General features: G+C 42.4%; 1 protein-coding gene across 9 annotated transcripts in view; it reads left to right on the top strand.

Moving 5' to 3' along the window:
* PDZD2 (PDZ domain containing 2) overlaps positions 1-22,137 on the top strand; it is a 330,979-nt gene that overhangs the window by 296,921 nt on the left and 11,921 nt on the right. For 8 of the 9 annotated variants that reach the window (XM_078852715.1, XM_078852717.1, XM_078852719.1 and 5 more), the window contains 4 exons: positions 2,856-3,000; positions 7,993-11,647; positions 12,628-12,745; positions 18,552-18,653. In XM_078852715.1, the coding sequence (XP_078708841.1) occupies positions 2,856-3,000; positions 7,993-11,647; positions 12,628-12,745; positions 18,552-18,653 (4,020 nt within the window). Of the gene's footprint in view, positions 1-2,855; positions 3,001-7,992; positions 11,648-12,373; positions 12,588-12,627; positions 12,746-18,551; positions 18,654-22,137 lie in introns of those variants that run through there. The other variant, XM_078852722.1, reaches the window with a different exon arrangement.

The raw sequence follows: 22,137 nt of genomic DNA, 5'->3' as shown, positions 1-22,137 counted from the left end.
ACTCATGGGTTTCTCTTTCTGGAGATTAATATTTGATAAGTGAGCTTTTATACAAGCACGCAAATGAGAGATTTACCTCCACTGGAAAAAAAAGTCTTATTCCTTATCTTTCTAATATGCCATTAAACTACGTGTTTTAGAGACAGTCATGCCCCCATCTGATTTAAGCTTGAAATAGTCAACCAGCAAAAACATACCAAAATGAAATAATCCATATTAGTAATTATTGTTTTAGGGCTCACTACAATTTTTCTACTTTGCCAGAAACAAAAGAAGGTTTATGTAAGGAAGAGAAGTGATTTAGAAACATAAAGTATTAATGATAAAATGTACATTGCTTATTAATAGGCAAGAATTATATTGCAATTTAGGGTGTAACCATTCTCTCCTGTTATTTTTTAATTTATTTTATTATCTACTCTGCACTCTGTCTGTGCTTGTTACAGTGGGGATAATTGCTTGGCATGTATACAGAATGCTGACCTTAGGCAAATTGTTCAACAGTACAAAGAATTTTTGTGTGAACAAAGTGTGACGTGGTATTCTTCGCTGATTTAGTGAATCTTTACTGTTGTGAGGGAGTATGGCATAGTGGTTTGAACAGGGGTCTGAGAGTCATGATCCTTGGGTCCCTATTCCTATCTTAACCACTGATTCATTGTGTAACCTTGGGAAATATTTTTATCCTATGCCTCAAAAGCCTGATACCTGCTCCTTTTTAAGGCAGTGAAAAGATTCAAATTGGTTTAATGGGAGTTGAGTAGGGTCCCAAGTTCCTGGTCAAATGCTAGGAGGTGATAACTAGGAGGCAGCACTGCTTTGGGAGATCCTAGAGAAACTATGGTTCATTCAGCCAGAATACCTCTCTAGAGGAAAGGCTTCAGAGTAGCAGCCGTATTAGTCTGTATCAGCAAAAAGAATGAGGAGTACTTGTGGCACCTTAGAGACTAACAAATTTGTTTGAGCATACGCTTTCATGGGCTAAACCTCACTTCATCGGATGCATGCAGTGGAAAATACAGAAGGAAGATATATATATATATACACAGAGAACATGAAAAAATGGGTGTTGCCATACCCACTATAACGAGAGTGATCAGTTAAGGTGAGCTATTATCAGCAGGAGAAAAAAAAACCTTTTGTAGTGATAATCAGGATGGCCCATTTCCAACAGTTGACAAGAAGGTGTGAATAACAGTAGGGGGAAAAATAAGCATAGGGAAATAATAGTTTATTATTAAATAATAATAATTAATAAATGGACACAAATCAGACGTCAAGAATTATAACATTCAAAAACCAGTCGGAGAACACTTCAATCTCTCTGGTCACTCGATTACAGACCTAAAAGTGGCAATTCTTCAATAAAAAAACTTCAAAAACAGACTCCAACAAGAAATTGCTGAATTGGAATTAACAAATTTATTTGAGAATAAGCTTTCATGGGCTACAGCCCACTTCATCAGATGCATAAAATGGAACATCTAGTAAGAAGGTATATATACATACAGAGAACATGAAAAGGTGGAAGTTGCCATACCAACTCTAAGAGGCTAATTAATTAAGATGAGCTATTATCAGCAGGAGAAAAAAAACTTTTGTAGTGATAATCAAGATGGCCCATTTCAGACAGTTGACAAGAAGGTGTGAGGATACTTAACATGGAGAAATAGATTCAATTGTGTAATGACCCAGCCACTGCCAGTCTCTATTCAAGCCCAAGTTAATGGTATCTAGTTTGCAAATTAATTCTAGTTCAGCAGTTTCTTGTTGGAGTCTGTTCTTGAAGCTTTTCTGTTGCAAAATTGCCACCTTCAAGTCTGTTATTGAGTGACCAGAGAGGTTGAAGTGTTCTCCCACTGGTTTTAGAATGTTATGATTCCTGATGTCAGATTTGTGTCCATTTATTCTTTTGCGTAGAGACTGTCAGGTTTGGCCAATGTACATGGCAGAGGGGCATTGCTGGCACATGATGGCATATATCACATTGGTAGATATGCAGGTGAACGAGCCTCTGATGGCGTGGCTGATGCGGTTAGGTCCTTTGATGGTGTCACTTGAATAGATATGTGGACAGAGTTGGCATCAGGCTTTGTTGCAAGGATAGGCTCCTGTCTGAAATGGGCCATCTTGATTATCACTACAAAAGTTTTTTTTCTCCTGCTGATAATAGTTCATCTTAATTAATTAGCCTCTTAGAGTTGGTATGGCAACTTCCACCTTTTCATGTTCTCTGTATGTATATATATCTTCTTACTATATGTTCCATTCTATGCATCTGATGAAGTGTTTTTTTTTCTCCTGCTGATAATAGCTCACCTTAACTGATCACTCTCGTTATAGTGGGTATGGCAACACCCATTTTTTCATGTTCTCTGTGTATATATATATCTTTCTACTGTATTTTCCACTGCATGCATCCGATGACGTGAGGTTTAGCCCACGAAAGCGTATGCTCAAATAAATTTGTTAGTCTCTAAGGTGCCACAAGTACTCCTCGTTCTCTAGAGGAAAGTGACCATGGCCTCTTCCTCATACCAGCCTCTGTGGGAGCCAAGCAACACCTCCAATATCTTCACTGAGAGATACGTGGTCTCTGTGCAGAGTCACAAAGACTGGGAGGTTCCTTCTGTCATCAGATCCCCCGCTTGGTAAACACAAAGAGTGAGCGACATTCTGTTCCTCACTTTACTTGTCTGTAAACTAAATATATCCAGTGTTCTGCCTTCTGTAACCACTATAAACTGGGAGCATTGCTTGTAAAACATTTATTCTTGTACTGTAAGCTATGCCCTCTGCTTCTGTGATAGAGCCTCTCAGGTATTTACATTCATTTATCTCTGTAACCATATTAGGGATCTATGGGAAAGCTGACAGTAGGAGATGAGATTTTATCCATCAACAGTACCCCAGTCAGTGGAATGACATCCCAGGAAATCTGTCTGTTCATACAGAATCTCCCCAGGTCTGTAACACTAGAGGTGCAAAAGGCAGTATCAGGTGAGAGCATTTTTTTACTCTTATACTGTTGGTTTGGAATACGTAAGTGGGAAAAGCTTGATCAGGTGTTTTGCTGACCTTGCAACTGAGATAATTCAGAAAAAGTGGTGTGTGTGAGTGTGTATTGATGTTGATGATAAAGTATTTCATTACGGAGACAGATTTTCAGTCATTTATAACAAGTCATCATGAAGTGCTGTTTCGTCATCCTGACCTGAAGGTTTAAAGCTCACATTTTAAATAATAGCTCCAGAATATTTGACAAAAAGTATCAAAATATTTAATGCTTTTAACCATCTAATGCAGAGTCAAGTTAACCCATCAGGGAATTTAATTATGGAAGTATTAGGGTCAAGCATGACAATCAAATTTGCAGTCAATGTCTTGTTGATAAATGACAAGTTAATTTGACTATGCATATGATACATAATTGTGTATAATAATTTAAATACTCTGATCCTTTTAGTTGAATCTGTCTCTTAAAATGTGAAGTTTAAGTTGTATTTTGGGATCAGATAGTAAAATAATGAAATCCAGGCTCTTTCTTGGTAAATCAGAAAGTTCTACTGCTCAGAAAGAAAGTGTAAAAACAGACGTGTAATGCTTGAATCTTGTTGAAATGGCTATTTGCATTTTTGTTGTAAAGAGTTGTTTCTAGTTTAGGTGGAAATGTTGATACCTAGTTCTTCCCACTAAGAAGATTTATGCTTATCCTGCAGTATGTTTGTATCTACAGTTTTTAAAAGAATAATGTACTGTGGCAAACAGTGTCTGAAAAAAAACGGTACATGTTGCACGTTCAGGAGCAGCACGACATTTTGTTCTGTCTTAGCTGAAATACACTCTTATTTGTTCAACTGTTAATACTTAGAGGTCTAACTAGTTTCCAAATGAGTGATGCTTAGACACCATTTGTTTTTTAAGGGCTTTCTGGCAGGCCAGGAAGTCCCATTCCTAAATCCCTAGGTTAGCCCAAGCATTGAAGAGGCTTGTGGTAGCAGGGATATGGGCAGGTTGGCGCTTTTCCCAACAGCATGCTTCCCTTTCGTAGATTCATAGACATTTAGGTCAGAAGGGACCATTATGATCATGTAGTCTGACCTCCTGCATAACGCAGGCCACAGAATTTCACCCACCCACTCCTGCAAAAAACCTCTCACCCATGTCTGAGCTATTGAAGTCCTCAAATCGTGGTTTAAAGACTTCAAGGAGCAGAGAATCCTCCAGCAAGTGACCCGTGCCCCATGCTACAGAGGAAGGCGAAAAACCTCCAGGGCCTTTTCCCATCTGCCCTGGAGGAAAATTCCTTCCCGACCCCAAATATGGTGATCAGCTAAACCCTGAGCATATGGGCAAGATTCACCAGCCAGATACTACAGAAAATTCTTTCCTGGGTAACTCAGATCCCACCCCATCTAATATACCATCACAGGGCATTGGGCCTATTTACCATGAATATTTAATTACCAAAACCATATTATCCCATCATACCATCTCCTCCATAAACTTATCGAGTTTAATCTTAAAGCCAGATAGATCTTTTGCCCCCACTGCTTCCCTTGGAAGGCTATTCCAAAACTTCACTCCTCTGATGGTTAGAAACCTTCGTCTAATTTCAAGTCTAAACTTCCTGGTAGCCAGTTTATATCCATTTGTTCTTATGTCAATATTGGTACTGAGCTTAAATAATTCCTCTCCGTCTCCGGTATTTATCCCTCTGATATATTTATAGAGAGCAATCAAATCTCCCCTCAACCTTCTTTTAGTTAGGCGAAACAAGCCAAGCTCCTTGAGTCTCCTTTCATAAGACAAGTTTTCCATTCCTCAGATCATCCTAGTAGCCCTTCTCTGTACGTGTTCCAGTTTCAGAGTAACAGCCGTGTTAGTCTGTATTCGCAAAAAGAAAAGGAGTACTTGTGGCACCTTAGAGACTAACCAATTTATTTGAGCATAAGCTTTTGTGAGCTACAGCTCACTTCATCGGATGCATACTGTGGAAAAAGTAGAAGATCTTTTTATACACACAAAGCATGAAAAAATGGGTATTTACCACTACAAAAGGTTTTCTCTCCCCCCACCCCACTCTCCTGCTGGTAATAGCTTATCTAAAGTGATCACTCTCCTTACAATGTGTTTGGAGAGTGATCACTTTAGATAAGCTATTACCAGCAGGAGAGTGGGGTGGGGGGAGGTATTTTTTCATGCTTTGTGTGTATAAAAAGATCTTCTACACTTTCTACAGTTTGCATCCGATGAAGAGAGCTGTAGCTCACGAAAGCTTATGCTCAGATAAATTGGTTAGTCTCTAAGGTGCCACAAGTACTCCTTTTCTTTCTGTTCCAGTTTGAATTCATCCTTCTTAAACATGGGAGACCAGAACTGCACACAGTATTCCAGGTGAGGTCTCACCAGTACCTTGTATAATGGTACTAAAACCTCCTTATCCCTACTGGAAATACCTCTCCTAATGCATCCCAAGACCGCATTAGCTTTTTTCACGGCCATATCACATTGACAGCTCATAGTCATCCTGTGATCAACCAATACTCCAAGGTCCTTCTCCTCCTCCGTTACTTCTAATTGATGCGTCCCCAGCTTATAACTAAAATTCTTGTTGTTAATCCCTAAATGCATGACCTTACACTTCTCACTATTAAATTTCATCCTATTACTATTACTCCAGTTTACAAGGTCATCCAGATCCTCCTGTAGGATATCCCTGTCGTTCTCTAAATTGGCAATACCTCCCAGCTTTGTATCATCCGCAAACTTTATTAGCACACTCTCACTTTTTGTGCCGAGGTCAGTAATAAAAAGATTAAATAAGATTGGTCCCAAAACCGATCCTTGAGGAACTCCACTGGTAGCCTCCCTCCAGCCTGACAGTTCACCTTTCAGTGGGACCCATTGTAGTTTCCCCTTTAATCAATTCCTTATCCACCTTTCAATTTTCCTATTGATCCCCATCTTTTCCAATTTAACTAATAATTCCCCATGTGGCACTGTATCAAACGCCTTACTGAAATCTAGGTAAATTAGATCCACTGCGTTTCCTTTGTCTAAAAAATCTGTTACTTTCTCAAAGAAGGAGATCAGGTTGGTTTGGCACGATCTACCTTTTGTAAAAACATGTTGTATTTTGTCCCATTTACCGTTGACTTCAATGTCCTTAACTACCTTCTCCTTCAAAATTTTTTCCAAGACCTTGCATACTACAGATGTCAAACTAACAAGCCTGTAGTTACCCGGATCACTTTTTTTCCCTTTCTTAAAAATAGGAACTGTTAGCAATTCTCCAGTCAGATGGTACAACCTCTGAGTTTACAGATTCATTACAAATTCTTGCTAATGGGCTTGCAATTTTGGGTGCCAATTCCTTTAATATTCTTGGATGAAGATTATCTGGGCCCCCCGCTTTAGTCCCATTAAGCTGTTTGAGTTTCGCTTCTACCTCAGATATGGTAATATCTACCTCCATATCCTCATTCCCATTTGTCATGCTACCTTTATCCCTAAGATCCTCTTTAGTCTTAAAGACTGAGGCAAAGTATTTGTTTAGATATTGGGCCATGCCTAGATTATCCTTGACCTCCACTCCATCCTCAGTGTTTAGCGGTCTCACTTCTTCTTTCTTTGTTTTCTTCTTATTTATATGGCTATAGAACCTTTTACTATTGGTTTTAATTCCCTTTGCAAGGTCCAACTCTACTTGACTTTTAGCCTGTCTCACTTTATCCCGACATGTTCTGACCTCAATAAGGTAGCTTTCCTTGCTGATCCCTCCCTTCTTCACTCCCTATATGCTTTCTGCTTTTTCTTAATCAGCTCTCTGAGATGCTTGGTCATCCAGCTTGGTCTACAACTCCTGCCTATGAGTTTTTTCCCCTTTCTTGGGATGCAGGCTTCCGATAGCTTCTGCAGCTTTGATTTAAAATAATCCCAGGCCTCCTCTACTTTTAGATTCATAAATTCTTCAGTCCAATCCACTTCCCTAACTAATTTCCTTAATTTTTGAAAGTCAGCCCTTTTGAAATCAAAAACCCTAGTTGCAGATTTATTTTTGTTAATCCTTCCGTTCAGTTTTAACTGAATTAGCTCATGATCACTTGAGCCAAGATTATCCCCTACAACCATTTCTTCTATGAGGTCCTCACTACTCACCAAAACCAAATCTAAAATGGCCTTTCTCCTTCCCTCCCTCCTTCCTCCAGTGTTTCCTCCATTTTGCCAGAAACTCTTCCCAATCGTTGTATATGTACTTCTTACACAACCCACCTCCTTGCTGTCATCTGTGATGTAACTGAGCAAACTGGGAGAGGTGGGTGAGTGGGAATGTGCATATGAATAAGTGGATGGAGTTGTGGGCAGTCAATAAATTGCCTGCAATTGGGCTGAATGTTCATGAGATGAAAGAGAAGATCTAAGACCACAATCCCGTAAACACCAATGCCCCCATAACCTTACTCACGTGTAAAATTTAGCATATGCACAAGTGCTCGCGGGACCAAAGCCAAAGCATTTATACAATTTCTCATCACTGCAGTACCTAAGCACCTCTGATTAATGCACTAGTCTTCAGGTATTCAGTGCAATTTTTTTCAGTTTGGTACTGTGTATTCCTCCTCTTTGTTCTAGGGTTAATGGGAATGAACACAGCCAGGCCCAACTGGCTATGTACTTACACTTTGAAATTTAAACAGGATACTAACCATCAAAGTTAAGAATGAAACAAACCATAATTACTCACTAAAAATAAGTCCCCTCTACCCCCGCATATATTATTCTGATCCAGCTGGAATGCGATTATTTCTGGAAATATGAGAGTCATTACAGGAGAAAAGAACGGCAGAGCTATAGGGAAACATAGCGAGAATATATGTGTATCTATTTTTGTAGTAAGAACGCAATATTTTGCGTGTAACATTTCATTAACATAACTAATGAGAGTTAAGTGTTTTATTTGTCTTTTTTTTTCTTTTTATCTTGATACAGCTGTGGACAGACTTACAAACCTCCTCATGTCTTCAGGGACAGATGGTTCAGATCAGGCTGACCCCTGCAGCATCCTTGTAGCTGAAGAAGAAACCAGTTCTGGGAGATGTGAAGAAAAGACTTTGCAAAACGAAAATCCAGAGAATGTCACAAAGAGAACAATGCTGCCACCTGATGCCAAGACCGAAGAGGTGCAAGCAGGTTTCTCGGAGGTCAGCTGTGCCAAGGACTGTGCTGTGAGCCCAGTCACTGATATTGATGACTTCATCAGCAAATTGAATTCTTCAGAGGATAGAACTTCGCAGTCTCTACTGACAGTAGCAAGCCCCAGAGATGAGTACACTGCTGAGTGCAGTTGTGAGACAGAGGAAGGTTGTTCTACTAATTCTGAGCCAGATATAACGAAGAAGGAGCTATCTGAAAAAACTGTGAATTATGCAGCTAATGCACAGGGGATTTTGGGGTTATCAGTACTGGATTCCATTAATACAGGCAAACTTTTCACTGTGAATAAAAGCTGCTTAAATAACTATTCTAGGAATTTTAGCAGTTTAAGTGTAGATGATTTGCCTGCAGCAGACTCTGTGGAAGATACAAGAAATGAACCATTTCCAAAATCAATGTATGGTGCTGTGGAGGATTCTCCTTCAGACACAGAATCTCTCAGCGAAGCCCCGGATTCTACTGGTGACAGTTTGCTCTTGCCATCCGCTGATGGTAAATCCTCTGAAACCTGCAATGTTACAGAGTCAGATGAGGAGCAAATTGAAATTTGCTGCATGACTAATGAGCCACGTCAGCCGATTCAGGAGAATCAGCAGCTCACGTCTGCTAGAAGCCTATTTCATCATTCCCCACCATCCTCTCACACTGCAAAAGTTTTACAAACAGAGAGCGGTGCGGTATATAGTTCACTGGATACAAACAATGACAAAGCTCCATTTATACTAGAAGATCAATGTAATTCAATTCTACACACCCCACAGCATTTAAATACTGTTCCAGCCACTCCCTTACATTCTTTCCCTTCAGTTTCTCTACCAGATAAAGAGACCCTCAGCCCTCCATTGGGTGTTCATCCAGTTTGCTCCTTCCATAACAACGGTGCCTTAAGTACAGAAGACAGAATGGGCTTGGAGAACAATGAAAAATCTGTGAAACCGTGCGAGTCTTCCAAAGATAATATGGCTTTGCAAAGCAAAAATATGAGTTTCTGCACTACTGAGAAGGTGAATGGCTTGGAAAGCAATTTGCTGGACAAAGAACAACATGATAAAAAACAAGTATCCAATTTTGAAAGTGAACTGGTGGCTAATGAGTGCAATCACAAGGTTAGTTATCATTCTGCTTTGACAAAGAAGGAAACAAACAGTTTGGCTAATTTGAATAAAACTGATAGTAATCGGATAGACTCTTTATCACAAAGATCAACACTCACGTCCAGGTCACCCACTCCTACTAAATCAAAAGATCTAAGTAAGGCTGGTACGACCCAGGACTTGTCAGGGAAAAACGAAAAAGTTAATGGTGGGCCATTGGGAAGAAGTTCTAATGCAAAAATCCAAAGTTCCAGCACAATCTACAGCAAGGGAGTTACAGTACAGCACAGCCCAACCTCACAGAAAAAATCGCATCATGAAATTAAGGCAATGGCCCAAAGGACTATTGTGGAAACACTTTTAAATAGTCAGAGAGCCAAAACAGTACCAAAGCTAAAGGGCCTTACTATCAAAAGTAAAACGAAGGCAAATTCAGAAGCTCCGAGCTTTAATCCTGCAAAAGCCAGTGGGACTGATCAGAGAAGAACTTCCGTTTCTCCACAGTTATCACCCAAGCTTCTAGGAAAGAAAGTCTCTGTGTCCCGTAACCTACCTACAAACGTGGAACCTGGCAAGAGCACACCACCAGTCTCTAAGACTCTTAAATCCGAGCAAGAAAATAAACCATCTCTAGCTGTGCTTGAAGAAACATCACCACCTCCGTTGAATGGCAGCAGCAGCTCAGTGGAAAACAATGAAAAGCAATCAAGGGGCAATAGTGAGCTAAGTGTTGCTGGGGAAATGGAGCAACAGAGAGAAGGTGAAAAACAAAAAGAAAGGCCGGCTTCAGTGCAGCAGCATGTGTGTAATGAGAAGGGAGTTAAGATGCATGTTGGTGATTTCAAAGCTAGGGAAGATCCGACCAAAGTAACTACCTCTCCTAAGCAGACGCTGAAAGGTGAGTATGTGAAAAAGAGAGCTGAAAACCATGGCGCAGGCATAAACCTGATAAACAGCAGTTACAGTGAAGATGATATTCAGCAATTAGGTCCTCAAAACCTAGAAGTCTGTAACAATCACTCCTCCTCACTGAGTTCTCCACCAATTCAGCAGGAGCAGCCAGAAGGCCAGGAAATCCAACGCACATTCATTGAGGTGAGGTTATCCTCCTCCTGTTCCTCCCTAGCACCATCTTCAGAGCACCTGCTGCTGGAAAAGGCAGAAGCTACCAATACAAAGGTCAGCCAGTTAACTGAGGAGATAGGGGATGGCCAGTATTTCACTCAAGTAGATACCGTTGGGGATGGAAATCGACACAGTGCATCCAAAACCGTGACGAGGACTTACTCAATGCCAGCCCAGTTGTCGAGTCATTTGAGAAAGGACAGTAATGTTATAGATGTTTCAGCACACCCCATGCAAGGTGTTCAGAACAATGTTTCAGGGATGCTAAAAATTGTCCATCTCAGGGTGCTGAATGGCCAGGGCACCCAGGATGGAAAAGAGCAAATACACACTCCCCAAAGTGTCCAGAAACCAAGCCTGGAGCAACTCTCTTTAGCTAATGAAAATAGCTGCCCTGCCACAGATAAACTAAAAACTTTCAAGAGAAATTATTATTATTATGAACTGAACTGGCCACAAGAATCTACCTCATCTTTCTCTGTGAAACAGAGGATCAAATCTTTTGAGAATCTGGCAAATTTCGATAGACCAGTTGTTAAAGCTATAGACATACATTCAACCTCCATGAGTTCTAAACCATACGTTGGTAGACGATCATCTAGTGGGATATCCTCCATAAGCACTACCAGCACAAATGATGCAGTGCAGACATTGAGGCGAAGTTTGAGTTCATGTAGCGACAGTCAAAGTCCAACATATCCTCAGAAATCGCAAACAAATGTAATCTTAGCACATGTGCAGCAGAATTCAGCAGACAGCAGCAAAGACGACATTCATTTAAAGAAAAGCAAGGGAGAAGACACTTCAGGAGATCTGCATGTCTCATCGCCCACCACACCTCACATCCGAAGAAGCAGGGGTTACGGCAGGCATTCACTGTCCCGCATGAAGCTCCGAGAGCTCAGAGCATTGAGCATGCCAGATCTTGACAAGTTGTGCAATGAGGACTTCTCAGTGGAACCCGAGGCCACCCATTTCAAAACAGAACTGGAAATTACACCCAGGAAATCACTCGGCCTGCCTGTTGAAAATGTTTCAAATCTGAATGCATCATCTGCCCTCTCCAACCTTGCAAAAATGAATCGGCTATGTTCTAAAGGGAGTAGTCCTTCGAATAGTGGCTTGGGGACTCCTGGGTCAGCATCTGACGATGATGTGCCACATGACAGCTCCCCAGATAGGAAGCCATCAGAAAAAAGCTGGTCAATCAGGTTAGTTTAATGTTCTGTGGTTATTGATTGAAAAAACATTTCCTGAAATATTGTTCTTGTCATTTCTGCAGTCTTTTCTCTGGCAAAACTTCCAGTTATGTAGGACCTAATTGCAAGCCCACTGAAGTTAATTATATTTCAATGGAATGGCTTTAGATCAAGCCCTCACTCCTCTATCAGTTGGACACAGTGTTTCTCAAGCTTTAAGTATTGTATATTATGGCTGTTTGGTGAGAAACATGGCAGAGGTGGCTGCATTTCAGTCGTGGCTGAAATGCCCTGTATAAAACGGGCTGGATCCCATGCGGTGCTGAGCGCCTTTTGCAAATTCCTGAGCACCCTCAACATTCACTTAGGTCAAGGCACTGAAATGAAGCTACTAGGATTTTAGGGTGTTGAGCAGTTTAGAAGAGATTCCACATTTCCCTTCTCTCTAGCCCTCCTTCACTTTCTTTCCTTTAACACTCTCTCTCTCTCTCTCTCTTTTTTTTTTAAGGTAATCTAAAGTGAGATAACTGTTGTTCCTTGCCCACCTTAGATGGGAGCCTGTCATTGTAGTTCGCTTTTCCTAAAATGGCAATTACTGAGCTCACTGACACTCTAATAGCAATATTTTTAAAAATAATCTCCCTTTGTTTTATCCTGTTGGTGGTTCAGATCTTTAAGAAAGATATAGGGCTTCATTTCCAGGCCCATTTAAATTTGGCCTCCCTTTTTGCACCACAGTATACAGCCTTTCGACACTTGATTCGTGTGTGCAATCAGAGGTGTAAATTGCCTAAAGTGAAGATGCATGTAATGGAGGACATCTGAAAAATGTTTTTCACCATTTAAAGAAATAAAAGTAACAAAAGTGGTGAAATAAAGCTCAGGTAATTGATGCTAATGTGAAATGTACTGTACTTAGTACTGAAACATATCCCTTCATTCTGACAGAAATACAGTGCAGCATTTTACATTTATGTGTATATTATTTTTAGCTTGGACCAGCTATTAGTCTCAACCCTGGACCAGCAGAAATTGCAATCTGTTTTATCATCAGTAAAGGCAAAATGTGATATCATCACTGTGCTCCAAGAAGTCAAAGAACAGGCAGAGGTAAGAAATGGAAGATCAAAACTTAAAATCACTAGCCACATTTTAGGTTTCAGAGTAACAGCCGTGTTAGTCTGTATTCGCAAAAAGAAAAGGAGTACTTGTGGCACCTTAGAGACTAACCAATTTATTTGAGCATAAGCTTTCGTGAGCTACAGCTCACTTCATCGGATGCATCCTGTGGAAAGTACAGAAGATCTTATTATATACATACAATATAATAACAACATAAGATAATAAGATCTTCTACACTTTCCACAGGATGCATCCGATGAAGTGAGCTGTAGCTCACGAAAGCTTAGGCTCAAATAAATTGGTTAGTCTCTAAGGTGCCACAAGTCCTCCTTTTCTTTTAGCCACATTTTAGTTATCTATGTAAGTAAGTTCTTTTTTAATACAGGTTAAGATCCATTCCAGACAGGTTTAGAAGACATCCAGTAGCCCCATTTTCAGTGATAACCTATCACCATTGATGGCACCACTGCTTGCCCCTAATTTTGTAGCTTAGAATGTCTGCCATAAACTCATGTGGTTCATTTGAAGGACTTTTTAAAAGTTATTTTGATGGCAGGTATAACTGGCTTACTCCTCTAATGTGAAAGCAATTGTGATCCACAGTGAAATGGTCTATTCTGCAAATCTGTTGGTGGAGCATGTCTCTGTGTCAGGCACTACCAGAGCTTAGAAAGTCTTTGAGCTAGCAAGTAGCTGCAGGCCAGCTTTAACACCGTTAACCCCATCTGGCTCAAACCAAGTTCTCAGCCAAACATGAAATGCCAATCTTCGCACTTACTGTAAGCTTCCTGTTTTTTATTATCATTAAAGGCGATGAAAACAGAATAATCTTGGTTTAAATGTGTACTGGCAGCTTGGCAGCAACATGAAGCATGGCTGCTTGGGACACCCAATGTTGCAAGAGGCTCCTGGCTCCTCTCTCTTACCCCTCTGGTCCACAGAGGCCAGGCACTGTACTAAGGCAACCTTCAGTGGCCAGGTTCCTAAAAGCCTCCCAAGTGAAATTGTTGCCAATTTAGCCTGCATGCACATGTGCGAGTGTGTGAGTATTCACATGGTAACCACAACACTTGAGGAATTGAGTGTAAGTGACATCTGGTGCATATCACCAGCTAGTGAGGTAGATTTGGAAAGTTTCTGAACTTTATTTGTGAAGGTCACAGTTTCAAATATGAGATGGGATGGGGAGAACCAGGACCTCCTAGAGTGACTTGATTTTATCTTTCCCAGGACAGCCTAGTTAAAACTTTTGAGTCCCCAGAGCTGGGTGAGCCCAGGTGGGTATGGCAGCTTTTCCAGAAATACTAGAACTGGATTTTATTCGTGGCCAAAAATAATTTAAATGCACTTTCAAGTATTTTACATGGAATCTTAGAGAGATTATTTATTCATGCCCGTTTTTAAAATCAGAGTACTCAAATATTTATAAAACTGAATGCTTTTTGGAAGGACTCTATGTCTGCATAGTTTCTCATATCACACTTAAGGCCAGTATGGCACATAGGCTGGAAAACTTTAGTCACGTACTGAATTGAAGCCTACAATAGAGGAGTTCTTCAGAATTATACAAGCACTGAAATATGATGTGGGCGTCTTTGTCTGATTCAGACTGGAAGCTCCTCTGGGCAGAGATTGTGTCTTCCTTTATGTCTGTGCAGTGCTGAATTTCCTGCTAGCATTCAAAAACAATGAGGGCAATTAACTATTCAGAGAATTTACCAAGAGTTGTGGTGGATTCTCCATCACTGGCAATTTTGAAATTAAGTTCGGATTTTTTTTAAGAAAAATACTCTAGTTCAAAGGGAATTATTAGAGGGAAGTTCTCTGGCCAGTGGTATGCAGGAGGTCAGACTTGGATGATCATAGGGCTCCCTTTGGGGCTTTGAATCTCTGAATAAATATTAGGAAAATAAAGAAAAAAGAGAACATTGAAAGATAATTGTTGTGCAGATCGGGTTTTTTTTGTTTTTGTTTATTATTGTTAAACTAGTGCTAGGTTTTAAAGGGCTGGCCTTGTGGTTAAGGGACAGAACTGAGATCAGAGCTCCTTCCCGCCGTGCCACTGATTTCCTCTGTGACGTTGGGCAAGTTACTTAGTGCCCAGTCTGTTGAGATGAAGACTTTGGGAAGATGAGTATGCACAGCAGCTCACAGGATCAGGAACCTGAGCACTTCATGCCTCAGTTTCCTCATCTGTAATATAGGGCTAGTAATAATTACTGGCCCCACTGGGTGGTTGTGCGCTTAGATTAATGGATTCCTGTGAAGCACAACTGGATTATCAGATGGAAGGTATTACAGTATGCCATGTCCTTATGGGGCGTAGCTGTGCAAAGCAAGAATGAGATAATGTTCAGATTGTGTATGTGCCTAGACTGGGATGTTTAGTCCTAGGAAACCAGGAAAAGCTGAGGTGATATCAGAATAGCAGGTGGGGGAAACAGTAGGTGCATTCCAGGCAGAGCTGCATGACAGAATATGAAGTAGAAGTAGGGTGTTAATGTGCAGCCACATACTTACTATGTACACAGGATAGCTGGATACCGTTACCATGCAATACCGTTACCTGGCTGGGATGATTTAACTGGGAATTGGTCCTGCTTTGAGCAGGGGGTTGGACTAGATGACCTTCTGGGGTCCCTTCCAACCCTGATATTCTATGATTCTATGATTCTATGATTCAATCTGCTGCATTTAGCACACTGTGCTAAGGACCCTCCTGGATTTTAGTGTTGAACTCATTTATAATTATTGTATTCTTTCGTTTTCTCATCCAGTGACAGAAGGCTGCTCTGACTTACAGCCCCATAGGGCTTTTCTGGCAGCCAGGGGTTACCGGGCCGTGGGATGTTTGGTCACATCTGCTTTCTTCTGGGGAACACCTCTACACGGGGTGCTCAGTGAGGGGTGGGGACAACAGCTTTGTGCACGGGTCTTTCCAGCTCCAATGCATCACAGAATCATAGAACTGGAAGGGACTTCGAGAAGTCATCTAGTTCAGTCCCCTGCACTCAAGGCAGGACTAAGTATTATTTAGACCATCACAGGAGATGTTTTCTTTCCTCTCTCACCCCCAGCGAATTCCTCCCTCAATAACCTGATGCATCACTGTGGATGCAGTCTCTAATTTGCTGCGACCCCCCAGGAATTCGCCGTTTCCCTTTCCCCACCCTGCAACACCTTAGCAGTCTACCTCGGGTCGCTCCCAATCCACCCTGGCCAGCTCTTAGACTGGCCCAGCACTCCCCAGAGCTGCCCTTCACACAAGGGAATCCTCCAAAGGCCACTGAATTGCCACAGAACACCCATAGTGTGGCCAAGAATCAGGCCCATTATATTTACAGTACAACCCTTAATAGTGTTCGCTTCCCCCATGCCTTTTAGACTGGGGCTTTAATTTAAAAGACAACCCTCTGAGTTAAACACATTTTCAGTCCAGTGAACTAAATATGTCATTTAATGGTAAATAGATTAAACTGTGTCAGGGCCTCGATTCTAATGAGATGCCATTAATTTAAGCATTGGCAGTTCCTGGAAATGCTAAGAGCTGGACACGATCCAAGGCCAGATGCTGCTTTACAGTGTCAGCGCCTGATGATTTGCAGCAGGTCCAGTTAATATCTTGTTACTGCCACCAGACTATTGTTTATTGTCTTATTTATACTGGAAAATGTCTATACAGGCTGTTCATAACAGTATTCCTTTCACCCTAATAACTGATGAATGCAAGACACCCAACTTGATAGTCTCATCCAGCGTAGCAAACTCTGTGCTCTGGCAGTAGCCCACCATTTCATATAAATCAGTTTTACAAGCCACGTTGAGCCCTGGTGAAAGCAGGTGCCATTCCATGGTCTTCACTGGAGTGCCACTTGTTTATACTGAGGCTGAATTTAGCCCCAAGTGTTCAGATCACTGAAGAGTTCTCTCCGCCCTTTGCTGGGATGTGAAGTGGAATGGTCCTTGTGGTACCTGGAATTCCAGTGCTGTCAAGCCTTGCTTTTGCACATCCCATGTCATACTGTAGAAAATAGAATTTTTCACTTGCAAGTGTGATCAAAGATGATTAAGGATGATCAAGGGCTGATTGAATCTGATCAAAGATGATCAAGGGAACAAAGACTCAAACAGTCCCCAAACACACAATCCCAACTGACACCTTTGAGTATCCTGAAAGAGAAAAACTAACATCCAAAAAGCCAAACAAGCTCATTCACACCTTGTTCAGCAGGGAGATCTCCCTCTCAAACTCCTCTGTTCACTAGCTCCCTTAGTGGTTGGTACTGAAAGGTAAATACAGTACATTGTAGTCCTCCTTAGTATGTTGCATGAAACTGTGATAGACTAGACAGCCCATGGGTTTGGCAATAGGATACCTTTTATTTATTGGTCGTTGGCTTGAATTCAGTCCAGGTCAGGAATGGCTGATAGTTGTCACCAGTTGATGACTGGTGACTGGATTTATGTGAAACCAGTTAGTCTCATGCACAATTCTTGTTGGCAGTCCTAGGGTATGCCTCGACTTTAATCACGGGATATGATTGCATCTGAGGGCAACATATGTGAGTTAGATTTCATCTAGCTCATTTGGATCCTGGAGCAGTAAAGACACAAGAGTGTGAATGTCAGCGTGGGCTGGACAAACCCGCTTAGCACCCTGGGTAATTACTCATGGGGATAAGCCAGGCTGAAGCTCATGCTGCCGTGGCTTCGCTATTCTGGGACCTGAGCTAGCGAGATTAAAGCTAGCTCAGGTATGTCAGCTCAAGCGGCAATCACACCCAGCCGTTACAGTGTAGACATCCCCTTCGGTAGAAGTCCAAGAGCTGAACAGGTGCAGAAACCGAACTATTGCTGTAGAGGATCCATTCAGGGTAGAACTAGGGTGCAATGGTGTTGTCTTAGATTAATAGATTATAAGGCCAGAAAGGGTCCTCTGTGATCATCTAGTCTGACCTTCAATCAGCCAGCTGCAGGGGTCAGGAAGGGCTCCCTCGCCCCATGTTTTCTGGGGTTTTTTTAGTCTGCTTCCTCTGAAGCGTCAGGGATGGCCACAGCTGGAGAAAGGGACATTGGAAGGGGTGGGCCAGGGCTCTGAGGTGGCAACAAGGCTGCTTGATCATTTCCGTGCCATTGCGGGGGGCCTTGGGCACTGGCATACTTTGGGCCCTCCTATTCGTTGCCTGTGGTATAAAACACTCTAGTCTCCCACGGGCTGTAAAACTCTGGTCTAATTTTGGTTGTTGGGTTTAGTGTGTGGGTGTGGGGTGGTGTTGGTGGCCTGTGCTATACAAGGGGTCAGACTGAATGATCTGGTGGCCTTAAACTCTATGACCCCATATAACACAGACCACCCCTGAATTAATTCCTGTTTGAACTAGAGCATGTCTTTTAGAAAAAATCCAATCTTGATTTAAACATTGCCAGTGATGATCAACCCAGCACAACCCTGCTTAAGTTGTTTCATTAGTTAATTACCCTTCCTGTTAAAGATGTGTGCCTTATTTCTAGTCTGAATTTGTCTGGCTTCAGCTTACAGCGATCAGCTCTTTGTCGGCTTGATGGAAGAGCCCCAGTTACTGTCTTCTGAGAGAGCCTGGACTGCTGCTCATGCTGTACCCACTGTGTGAATAAACACACGACTTCAATCTGACTCCTTTCACAAGAACGACATTAGCTTTTTAAAACTGTAAACTCAAGTTGCAGTAGTGTGAGCGTGCTGGGACTCTTTAGCTTGCGTGGGTGTTTTGTCTTGATCTGTGGCTTCCCTCACCATCTTCTGTTCTATTGTTAGAGCAAAGAAGAAGCTTACTTTGTGGTCTTGAATAAAGAAGAAGGTGCTGGCCTGGGATTTAGTGTCGCTGGAGGGATAGATCTGGAGCAGAAATCTATCATAGTAAGTGATGACCGCAAGTCTTTTTCAGCAAAATTGACTGCAAGGCAAGCTGGTAATTAGATCAAGTGTTCATCTAGCAAGTGTCACTGCAAAGTCATAAACCAGGGACTTTGAGAGGCTGCTGCATGCTATCATGAAATCAGAGAGGGAAGTGCCTGGGTGAAAAATAAGTTGATGCAATATTTTTATTACTGAAAATGGATGTCAATTACATTTTCAAACTAGATTTAAAAGTGCTTCTTAGATTAATATGTAACTGGATTATTAATCTATAGGATCAACTGCATCAAAATCCCAAGGGATATAAATAAAATCCCACATACTCAAGGTAAATGTAACCTTTAATGTAACCTGAAATGTAAGTAGATTTCAGTTTCCAGCTTTTGAACTTTTGTCATAAAGTGTCCAGGTATGGAATGTTTTTATAAACCTAAGGACAGCTGTTTCAGACTGAGGCAAACATTCTGGATTTTGCTTCACAATGTACTTTTGGTGACAAGTGAAAACTAATTATAATTACTATTTATAAGGTACTTTTAAACCCAGGACATTGTAAGTGCCATTAAGTGATCCCAAGGAATAAAAAAGTGATACCAAACAACTGAAACACTATCAAAAAGTAGAACCAGTGAGAGAGAGAAAAACAAGAGAACCAATGTGCCATGCAGCAAGCCCTCTGAAGTGGGAAAGCTTTTAGATTCCACACTTATGAAGATGAACCCATTAGATGCTGAGAGTAGGAGGAGGGCATGCCTCAGTCTTTGGACCTGTTACAGGGCGGCACAAATTTCCTTCCCCTTGTCCCTGTGCTTGGGCTGGCCAAAGAAAGGGTCTCAGATGCCTCTTGCAGGTGCTTCACCCGTGTTCTTTTATTTACAGTGGCTGTACAGTCCCGATTCCCCCAACACCTGTCCCTGCTCCGACCCCTCACTGGGTCCTCTGGCCTTTGAGGCTTGTGTCAGCCAGCAGAGACAGAGCCTCAACCCTCCTATCTTTCTGCCTGGCTACCCCCATCCTGAGCTCTTCCCTGGGTTTATATGCCTTCCCAGTCATCAACCCAGCTGGTTCCACTAGGCTCAGCAGACCACACTGAGCCTGCCCTCATTAGGGCCTGCAGCTGGGCTCCCTGCTAAGGGTCTTGGCTCATACACCCGCCACCCTAAAGGGAAGCAAGGTCTTTAGCAGGGCATCCAAAGGTTTTATACCTCTGCCCTGCGACAGGACCACAGTGACACCTATAGGAATGGTAACTCATTTGAGACCTGGCTCCATTCTTATTGAAGTCAGTAGTCAAACTCCCATTGATTTGAGTGGGAGCAGGGGTAGGCTCTGCCAGGGTGATGAGGCTGTTTGTGGAGCACATATTGGGATCAGGGGGGAAATAACAAGAGAAAATTTCACCCGCAAATCCACTTTTAAGCACAAAAACTCCCCTGCCAGGTAGGGTATTATTAAGGGGGTTCATTTTTAATCCAAACTGACACTAATATAGCAATGTTTCAAGCCGCACCCCTGCCTTACAGCCTTACATATATGCATTGTAGCTCCTGCATTTTCCCAGAGCTTCCTGCCTTGGCTTCTGGTCAGAAGTGCCTCCTTATATGTCTCCCCTCTGAGTTACACCCTTCTTTCAAGATATTGAGCCTAACCACAGCTACAGTTAGTTAGCGCCTCACTGGGAGTGCCTCCTTATATGTCTCCCCTCTGAGTTACACCCTTCTTTCAAGATATTGAGCCTAACCACAGCTACAGTTAGTTAGCGCCTCACTGGGAGTGCCTCCTTACACTGCTTCTGAAACCTGCCTGGAAACGGTAGCCTCTGAAACTAGGGTTCTTTAGCAGGGCCTCCTCCTGGGGACTGTGTTGGGGTGAGGTACAGCAGGGCATTGGGTCCTTTCTAGGGGATGCCCAAAAGACTTGCACTCCCCCTCGTAAGTGCCAGACAGTCTATGAAATACCTTGAGATAAGCATATAGAATTGTCCTCACAAATTCACAGCATGAGCCTTTTTGAAAGGAAGCATATAACAGTGCTCCAACAGCTGCTCAGCATCTTGTAAACGAGTCTTTAAAAATCCAAAGTTGCTGCTTTCGGGCCATTTTCTTCTGTCAGTTACACCAGCACAAATCCTGAGCCAGTCTACTGGAGCTCAAGGGGTTACTCCAGATTTTCTCCACTCTAATTGCCCTCTAGAATTTTCCATATTTGCAAGGAAAAAATAGTTTACATAACCAAAAAGACTGTTAAATCTGTGATGGTGAAGAGAGTATTGGAACAGCCAAATCATCACAAAAAGGCACTCGAAGCTGCACAGTTGACCATGTAACAGCCAATGTAAAATACACAGTTATCTCTGCAGCTACTTCTTTGTGCCCAATCTTGCAGACACTTTAACCTGGCATCGTGCTTGGGGCACCTCATAGGAACATAGGACGGAAAGAGACTTCCTGGGTCATCGAGTCCTGTCCTCTCCTATAGCAAGGAGCCCTGTCATATAACCCCATTCATAAATTTATTAAGCTCTATCTTAAAATTAGTTGGCTTACTTGGCCCCACTACTCCAATTGGCAGGCTCCTTTGATGGTTAGAAACCTTCTTCTAGTTTCCAGCCTAAATTTATTCCTGGCCAGTTTATATCCATTTATTCTTGTGTCATCATTGTCCTTCGGCTTTAATAGCTCTTCTCGCCCCAATATTTATCCCCTGATGTACTTACAGAGAGTAGTCAGATCCTCTGTCAGCCTTCGTTTTGCTAGTATCCTCTTATAAAATAGGCCTACTGTTCCCCAGATCATCCTAGTAGCTCTGCTCTGAACCTATTCCAGTTTGAATTCCATTTTTCAGATCTACCAAATTCACGGCCATGAAAAACGCGTCACAGACCGTGAAATCTGGTCTCCTCCTGTGAAATCAGGTCTTTTACATGCTTTTACCCTATCCCATACAGATTTCACGGGGGAGACCAGCATTTCTCAAATTGGGGGTCCTGACCCAAAAGGAAGTTGCAGGGGGCTCACAAGGTTATTTTAGGGGGGGGAAGGTCACAGTATTGCCACCCTTACTTCTGCACTGCCTTAAGTGCTGGGCGGCCGGAGATCTGCGGCTGTTGGCCGGGCTCCCCGCTCTGAAGGCAGCACCCCGCCAGCACAAGTAAGGGTGGCAGTACCATACCATGGCAGCCTTTCTTCTGTGCTGCTGCCTTCAGAGCTGGGTGGCCAGAGAGTGGCCGCTGATGACTGAGGGCCCGGCTTTGCACGCAGCAGCGCAGAAGGAAGGGTGGCAATATACCATACCATGCCAGTCTTACTTCTGCGCTGCTGGAGACAGTGCTGCCTTCCGAGCTGGGCTCCCGGCCAGCAGCCGCCGCTCTCCAGCGGCCCAGCTCTGAAGTGCGCCGCTGCCAGCAGCAGCGCAGAAGTAAGGGTTACAGTACCCCAACCCCCACTACAATAATTTTGCGACCACCCCATAACTGAAATTTACT

The sequence above is a fragment of the Lepidochelys kempii genome, chromosome 5 (assembly GCF_965140285.1).
Source record: "Lepidochelys kempii isolate rLepKem1 chromosome 5, rLepKem1.hap1, whole genome shotgun sequence".
Lineage (NCBI taxonomy): Eukaryota > Metazoa > Chordata > Testudines > Cheloniidae > Lepidochelys > Lepidochelys kempii.
Note: the sequence above shows the minus strand (reverse complement) of the source record. Positions and strands in the feature narration are given on the sequence as shown.